This window comes from Gymnogyps californianus, chromosome 1, assembly GCF_018139145.2.
Source record: "Gymnogyps californianus isolate 813 chromosome 1, ASM1813914v2, whole genome shotgun sequence".
NCBI lineage: Eukaryota > Metazoa > Chordata > Aves > Accipitriformes > Cathartidae > Gymnogyps > Gymnogyps californianus.
Window position 1 is genome coordinate 34332602 of NC_059471.1, and position 8484 is coordinate 34341085.

At 54.8% G+C, this 8484-nt stretch overlaps 1 protein-coding gene across 3 annotated transcripts; it reads right to left on the bottom strand.

The window, feature by feature from the left end:
* Positions 1-2498: 2498 nt before the first annotated feature.
* Positions 2499-6799, bottom strand: PCDH8 (protocadherin 8). 3 transcript variants are annotated; one of them, XM_050904909.1, is made up of 3 exons: positions 4593-6799; positions 4002-4211; positions 2499-3527 (listed from the first exon to the last, which is right to left on the bottom strand). In XM_050904909.1, the coding sequence occupies exons 1-3, from the start codon at positions 6757-6759 to the stop codon at positions 3154-3156; spliced, it is 2751 nt and encodes a 916-aa protein (XP_050760866.1). In that variant the 5' UTR covers positions 6760-6799; the 3' UTR covers positions 2499-3153. The 3 variants fall into 3 exon arrangements, with proteins under 3 accessions (XP_050760866.1, XP_050760860.1, XP_050760852.1); XM_050904903.1 differs by having other exon boundaries at positions 4002-4209; positions 4348-6799; XM_050904895.1 differs by having other exon boundaries at positions 4002-4212; positions 4348-6799.
* Positions 6800-8484: the final 1685 nt, after the last annotated feature.

Below are 8484 nucleotides of genomic sequence, written 5' to 3' on the forward strand. Positions count from 1 at the left end.
CAGATTCCCCCACCCCAACGAGACTGTTGCTGCTTGCTGCTGAAAGCTGCTTTGGGAATGGGAACAGGTGACTTCATTTTCCCCCCATTTCAAGACTGCCTCGCATTGGGGTGGCCCGAACTCCTGGTTAGGCAGCAATGAACATCAACCCATCCATAGAAGTGCACAGGCTTTGTTGCAGGCAACAGAGTGGATTCGGCACCTCAACCCAATGCGATGAACCGCCCTTCGGCTGCGGTTACCTCTTGCCAGCCTCCCCCAGGAGAGCCTAGGGACCTGCTGTGGAGGTGTTGCAGTATGTAACCCAGGCTTTTGAACTAGATGAGGAAGAACCAGCTTATCAGACTGCCCTGCTTTTTTGACGGAGAGCCTTTCCCTCCCCACATTCAGAGTTATGACTAATTACTTTACATGCAGGCTTGCTGCTCTGCATCACTGATGATTAGCCGGCAGGGAGGCTCCCAGCCTTCCTTCTCAGCACCCACCCTTCAGCCCCAACTTCAGCTCTAAATTTAGCCAAGACGATCCTCTTGGTTCATTAGATGCACCATGATTTTTACTGCCAGGTTTAGATGAATCGCCAGAAACGCTCACCTATTTTTCTGACCATAAAAGCTGTATCACAGATATTGCTTCCCAGTTGAGTCTTGCATCAACCTGATTTCAATTCCCTTCAAGTACAGCCTCTGAAGCTCTCTGCCCACCACAAATCTTCACGCAGAGGCTTTTATGAAGCCCATGTTAAAACTCAGACCGTGTGTGCATAAAATCTTGGTCAGACTCTGCCACTTCTGCTACGTGGGCTTGAGAAAGCTGGAAGTTGGTGTAGAAAGGGAATTTCTGTTGGTTAAGGGACATGGAGGTGGGATACTGTTTTCTACTTACATTTTGAGACACAAAGTCTAAGAGGGCCTTGTTTATGTCTAAGAAGGCTTTGTATTTCTTGGTGAGTCATCTTCTATATGTAAGTACCATACTGTCCTGGTTTCAGCTGGGATAGAGTTAATTTTCTTCCTAGTAGCTGCTATAGTGTTGTGTTTTGGATTTAGTATGAGAATATTGTTGATAACACACTGATGTTTTTAGTTGTTGCTAAGTAGTGTTTATACTAAGTCAAGGATTTTTCAGCTTCTCATGCCCAGCCAGCAAGAAGGCTGGAGGGGCACAAGAAGCTGGGAGGGGACACAGCCAGGACAGCTGACCCAAACTGGCCAGAGGAATATTCCATACCATATGACATGATGCCCAGTATATAAACTGGGGGGAGTTGGCCGGGAGGGGCGGATCACTGCTCAGGTCAGCGAGGGGTGAGCAATTGCATTGTGCATCACTTGTTTTGTATATTCTAATTATTTTAGTATTATTATTGTCATTTTATTATTATTATTATCATTATCATTATTTTTCTTCCTTTCTGTCCTATTAAACTGCCTTTATCTCAACCAACAAGTTGGTTTTTTTTTTCCAATTCTCTCCCCTATCCCACTGGGTGGAGGGAGTGAGCGAGCAGCTGCATGGTGCTTAGTTGCCGGCTGGGGTTAAACCACGACACGTACTAATTAGACATATAATTGAAGAATTCACGACAAAAACCAAAAGCTTTGCCATATACAAATTTCTGGACTATTGATTTGTACAAAATGTGAAATTATATACTCGAAGTGAGGAGCAGTTCTTCCTTCCGGAAAAGTTCAATCTAATATTAAAACTCCAATACAAGTGTTATCTCTGGTATAAGCATTTTTTTGAACACAGGAAGAAATGCTCATGCTTCAGTTTGTTTCATTAAATGCTATTCTATACCTGATTTCATGAGAAGGATTTGAGATGTGCTTTTACCTTGAAACCGTGAGGGAAGGGAATTTCAAAGCTCTATATGATTTTTTTTCAGGACTATCATTTCTGGGAGGAGACAAAATATGTATCAATCACAATCTCAACATAATCAACATCTATTCTTTCTGGTTTATGCACAAATATAAGCCTATCCTTTCTCTTGATGTATAAATATATGTACACAAATGCAAGCTACTGTCCTTTAGTAAGGCTGCCTTAACAAGGGATAAACATATAAGCACATACCTATGCAGCTTGACTCAAACCAACGTCTCAGCCAGATCAGAAAGCAAAGTGCTCGAGTGGCTGCTGATGCAAGGATATTTGCACAGCATGAGCACTTCAGTTGATGGACATAGCTTCATTTCCTTCACTAAAATTACACCACTTCCCACCAGTGAAGGATCAAGCTGGAAGAGCTCAGATCAGGTAGTGAAAAGCAAAAGCCAGCTCCGTCACACAGCCCTCCCTCCCACCCTGCAACCCATCATTAAAATCTCTAGAGCTAAACCTCCAGTGAGGTATTGCCAGAGATGAAGGATGGGCGAGACTAAAAGTAGCATCGTTAATGCTCCTCCCCACTGCATTTCTCTGCACAAAATACTTTTGTTGACCTGTAAAGACCTCTACGCTCTGAAGCATGAAATCCATGAACAGATCCCTCCGACACATCACAAAACCTTTATTAGTGTTTATCAGTGACACAGATTACAGGAACCAAAGGCAATTAAATAACATTTAAGTTGACCACAGACTCAAGAAATACAAGTCACATTTGGCAAGGCAAAATTCTCAGTACACTGGGTTGCTCAGGTTATTATTACACCGTGAAAGAGGAATTTCCCTTACAAGGTTCTACGTACTCAGGATATTATTAATAATTATTATTGTGTCTTTCAGACAGTTCCTTTGGCAAGAATTCCCATTTTTTAAGCTTTTATTATATAAAAATATAACCAATTTTCATTATGTACAAACATTACATTACACAATGTACAGGTTAAAAACACTACAAAAAATGGCAGGCCATGGGTGAACCGAAAGCAAAAAAACCCCAATGTAGAAAACATGAAAAAAAAAATTTAAATACTGCACATTTCATAAAAATTACATCAACTACAAACAATTTTCTTTTGTTTGCAAATATCAAACAGCACTGATGTGACTGGAAATCTTTCCCAACGACTTCATTTTTAAGGCACATCTTGCATATTTACACGTATGACACCGGATCTGGTCAATAACTTAAAGGCTCTCGGGAGTGACCTAGTCGCGTGCGTGCAGGGACGCGTGTGCTCGGGTGGGGAGCGCGTTGGGCTACGCTTTCTCAGCAGTGTCAGTCTGAGGGCCCAGGTATCTAGTCGAGGGGGCTGGGTAGAGGGGCACCCCAATCTCCTGAAGGTCGGGGAGCCGTGCGGGGCGTGGCGGGGAGAGGAGCGTGATCGTCCGGTCAAAGTCCCTGTGCAGCACTTTCTCGTAGACGCTCTGAAGCCCCACTGTTTTGGGCAGCTGGGCTTGATAAAAGTTGTCCCTGCGAAGGGGATCCCTGGGCAAGGACGTGCTCTTGCAGAAGGTGGAGAGGGGTGCCGAAGGATGGGGAGAGGGGTGAGGGTTGGCTCGGCTGCAGGAGGGGCTCCAGCAGCGGTCTGAGTGGCCCAGGATCTTGCACTCAGCTGTGCATGCCCACAGACCTAAAGAGAGAGAGAGAGGAGGAGAAACCTGTCATTACTGCAGGAATAAATCCACATCATTGGTAATCCTCAGAGTTATCAGTCATGGGATGATTCAATGCACTGACGGTGGGAGTTGGGAGGCGATGCTCTACGGCACAACGAAAAAACACACTTGGGAAGGTTATGTCCTTTTGCTAGGGACACTCCTCACAATCCTAACTTTACGGGAAGCTTTTTGGGGAGGAAAAAACCCCAATACTCCAGTACTTCCAGCATCTGCTAATTTGTGCTGGGCACTCAGTGCAGAGAGGAACCGGCGTCTAGCAGCCTGCTGCGAAGAGATGGGCAGTTCGAGTCACGCAGCATCAGGCTTCCCCCTCCAGCTGCCCTGCCTAACCACTGTGCCCCGGGGATGGGTCCCTCCGTCCACCTCCCCGTCTGCCCATCCGTCTGTCCAGAGGGGCCATCTGGGAGCAGGGGCTGAGCCCTTACCGTTCTGCATGTGCGTGATGAGATCTTTCTTCAGGGCATCTCCGCTGATATCCGAGTCGCTGTCGTTAAAATCACTGTCGCCTTTGCCGCTGTCTTTGCCGCTGAACTTCTCTGCCTCTCGGCCGGAGATGGTGTTGAACGAGTGCCCCTTCCAAATGGCCACGGGGGGAGCAGGCTCCTTGCCGTAGCTCGGAGCGGCAGCGAAACCCTGCTGGGGTGGGGGGATCAAAGGAGACATGAGAGAGGGAAGTGGTGAAGGGTAAACCAACATCAGAATTGCACCTCTGCGATTCGCTTCCTCCAAGATGCGCCCACCCCCCTTCCCTGCGGTGGGACCTGACCTTACCTCCCCGCTCGGTCCTCTCAGCCTCTTCTGACCCTCGTAGAGGCAAGCGCTGTCGCTGCCGCTGTCAGCGGTGGAGATCTCTTCGGCAGCTGGAGAAGGGTCGGGGCTGGTGAAAGAGGTTTTGCTGGGAAAGGTTCGTACCTCAAACACATTGCCCCTCTGGCTGCCCTCCTCCTGCCGGCCCTTCTCCAGGTGGGAGATATCTATCTGGTCCTTCAAGGAAGCGTTGTTTTTGATCTCATTCCCCTTCTTGTGCCTGTTGCAGGTGGTGGCGATGGTGATTATAGCCACCAGGAGGAGGGTGCAGCTGCCCGCCAGGACGATGATCACGATCAGAGGGATGTCCCACTGCAAAGCCTTTCCTTCCCAGGAGCTGGGCTTAGCTATCTCCTGGATACTGGAAGGAGCAGTGGCGGTCACCAGGAAGTTGACTGTGGCGGTCGTGGCCAGGGGGGGTCTGCCGTTGTCTGTCACAGTGAGGATGACCTTGAACAGCTGTCCCAGCTCTTCAGAGAGGTCGCCCCTCAGCACAATGTCCCCAGTACTTGGGTTGATGGTGAAAAGGTCTTGCTGGGGCTCTTCTAGGAAGGCAAAGGTGAGCTCGGCATTGACCCCATCATCTGCGTCTCGAGCTTTGATCTGGGCCACCAGGGAGTCACGGGAGGTCTTGCTGGACACGCCGATTTCCACCGTCCCGTTGGTGAGCACCGGGTGGATGATGACGGGAGGGTTGTCGTTCTGGTCTACCATCCTCACTTTGACAAGGGTGCTGCTGGAGAGCTGTGGAGAGCCACCATCAGTGGCCTGGATCCTCAGGTCCAACTGCTTGAGGATCTCATAGTTGAATGTCCTGAGGGCATAGATGGCCCCGGTGGCGGGGTCCACCGAGACGTATGTGGAGATGGGGGCCCCCATAACCTGTGTCTCCAGGAGCCGGTAGGTGACCTTACCATTGTGGCCAAGATCGGGGTCGCGGGCCACCACGGTGGTGATGTAGGCGCCTGGGGGGTTGTTCTCTGGCACGGCCACCTCGTAGAGGGGCTTGGCAAAGAGTGGCGCATTGTCATTCTCATCGCTCACCCGCACTGTGTACTGGCGGACGGTCTTGAAGGGTGGCGAGCCCAGGTCCTCGGCCACCACAGTGAGGTTGTACTCGGGGATGCGCTCGCGGTCCAGTGCCGACGTAGTGACGATCATGTAGCTGTCCTCGTAGGCACGCTGCAGGGCGAAGTGGTCGTGGCCGCGGAGGCTGCAGCGCACCTGCCCGTTGGCGCCCGAGTCACGGTCTGAGGCGCTGACGAGGGCCACGAAGCTCTCGCTGGCTGCCGCCTCGCTGACATAGGCCACGCCAGCGGCGCTGGCGGCACCACGGAGGGCGCTGATGCTGATGCGCGGCGCGTTGTCGTTGACGTCAGCAAGGCGCACGACGACGGTGCAGGTGGCGGCGCGGGGGCTGGCGCCGCGGTCCTGGGCGCGCACGTCCAGCTCATAGGTGCGGGTGCGCTCGTAGTCCACGGCGGCCTCCAGCGTGAGGCGGCCCGAGCGCGGGTCGAGGCGGAAGAGCCGCCGCGCCTCAGGGGGCACTTGGCTGCTGAAGGCGTAGACCACCTCACCGTTGGGGCCCTCGTCGGGGTCGGCAGCGTCCAGATCGAGCAGCAGGGAGCCGGGCGGTGCGTCCTCGGGCAGCTCCACCGTGACCGAGCCCTGGGCGAAGGCAGGGCTGTTGTCATTGGCGTCGAGGACACGGACGTGCACGGTGGCCGTGCCCGAGCGCGCCGGGCTGCCGCCGTCCTTCGCCACCAGCTCCAGCGTGTAGGAGGGCTGGCGCTCGCGGTCCAGCTCTTGGAGCAGCACCAGGTCGGCGCAGCGTGCCCCATCCGCCCGTGTCTGTGCCTCCACGCCAAAGTGGCTGTTGAGGGAGACCTGGAAGCTCTGGATGGAGTTGGAGCCCACATCCTCGTCCACGGCCACCTCCAGCGGGAGGCGGGTGCCGGGTGCGGCGCTCTCTGACACCTCAAGCGCCATCTGGGCACGGGGGAAGCGTGGCGCGTTGTCGTTGATGTCACGCACCTCCAGCTCCACGTGCACCAGGCGGTAGCGCTCCCGCCAGCAGCTCACCACGTCGAAGGCCAGGACGCACTGGGGGGCCTGCCCGCACAGCCGCTCCCGGTCCAGCCCCGCTTCACCGATGCTCAGCTGCCCGTCCTCCTCCCGCACCCGCACCAGCGAGCTGTTGCTGAACTGCCGCATCAGGCGGAAGCTCATCTCCCCCGGCGCCTTCACCGGCATCTCGTCGGCCAGCGTACCGATCACCGTGCCCGGCGCGCCCTCCTCGTCGGTGCGGTACCTCACCGTCTTGCAGCGGGACAGGGCCAGCAGGCAGGCGGCGGCCAGCAGCCGCAGGGGGCTCATGGCACTTGCGCGGGGCTCAGCCCGACGGTGCGGTCCGGGGTGACGGGTGATGCTCGGTACCGGGGGCGGGGGGGTGATGCGCGGTACCCGGGCGGCGGCTCCGCGCACCCTCCGCCGCCGTCTGCGCCCCCTCCGCGCCTCCGCACGGCCTTTAATAGACGGCGGTATGCAAATGAGCGGGCGGCGGAGCCAATGGGAGGCGGCGGGGCGCGGGCGGCGGGCGGCCCCCCGGCGGTCCCCGAACCGGGGCGGCTCCGGCAGCCGGCGGGAGCGGGGGCGCGGGGCCCTCGCCTTTGTTTTCTTTAACTCTCCGGGGTTTGGGGTTTTTCCTTTTTTTTCCGGCTTTATGCCTTTTCCCCCCCTTTCTTTCTTTCTTTCTCCCCCCCCCCCCCTTCTTTCCTCCCCTTCCCGTCTTTTCGCTCTCTCCGGAGGCGCGGCAGCGGAGCCGGCGCGGGGAGCGCGGAGTAAAACGCGCGGCGGGGTTTGTTAATTGTGCCACAGGTCGGACAGGTGCCGTGTCGTAGCATGCCGTGGCATGTCGTGTCGTGGCATGTCGCGCCGGGTCGTGTCGTGTCGTGTCGTGCGGCGCGGGCGCGGGTGGGTGCGCGGGCGCGGGGCGGTGGCGGGCGCGGATTAGCGGGGTGCGGGGTGAGGGGGAACGGGGGGGGGGGTTTGGCGGCATTCAGCTGCGCGCCCGGAGTGGTGTGTTACTCGCGTGAGAGCCTGTGATCAGCGCCGTAAGTCGCCTTTCAGGAGGTGTCCCCGCATGCTTTAGTATGCATGTCACCGCCCGGGTTTCTTAAGCCTGGGGCACTAGCAGGCGACGGGAGGAAAAAAAAAAAAAAAAGAAAGGAGAAAAAGTTCCAAATAGGATTTAGCATAAGCTTGAGGAGATTTGGAAAGGTTTCAAAGATCAGGCTGTATCAAAGGCTTATGAAGCCCTCGTTAGCTGTAGAAATATAATAGCATGGCAGGCTATCCCATTCGAGGAACTAATGTCTGTATTATTTCACTATGACAGGCTAAAGGGAGAGAAAGTTGAACAGTTTCCACAGAGGAGTTGGACTAAGTTGAATATAATGAGCAAACGCCACATGTATCCATTATGTCCCTCTATTCATTCCCAATCACTGCCATAACTCTTTGACTAAACGATGATGAGCGCTGAATTACACACAATGCCCTGCTCATATTAAAATACATTTAAGACCTATCCCTCCTGGTGCCCTGTTACGCCTATTCACAGGATTTTCTTTTTGTCCTAATAGGGCCTCTCTGGGAAGCAACACCAGTCTCGTTCCAGAAGAACAAAATAACAGCATGAGGCTGAAACCTGGCACGAACCGGGGGGAACGAAACCATCTGCCCCGCAAGGCACCAAGGCCCCGCGCGGAGCCCGGGGCAGCCTCCCGGCCCCGCGGTGCCTGGGCGGCCACGGGGAGGGCGGCCGACGGCCCCGGCCCCGGCCCGCAGGGAGGAGACCCGACGGGGAGGGAAGCTGCGGGTCCTGAGGGGCGTCCGGCACTCCGGGAAACTGCATGCCCTTCCTTCTCTCCTTCCCTCTTCCTTCCCCCTTTTCCTTCTTCTCTCTTCTCTTCTCTTCCCTTCCCTCCCTCCCTCCCTCCCTTCCTCCCTTCCTTCCTTCCTCGCTCCCTTCCTTCCTTCCTTCCTTCCCGCCTGCCTGCCTGCCTTCCCGCCTGCCTTTCCTCCTTCCTCTCCCTCTTT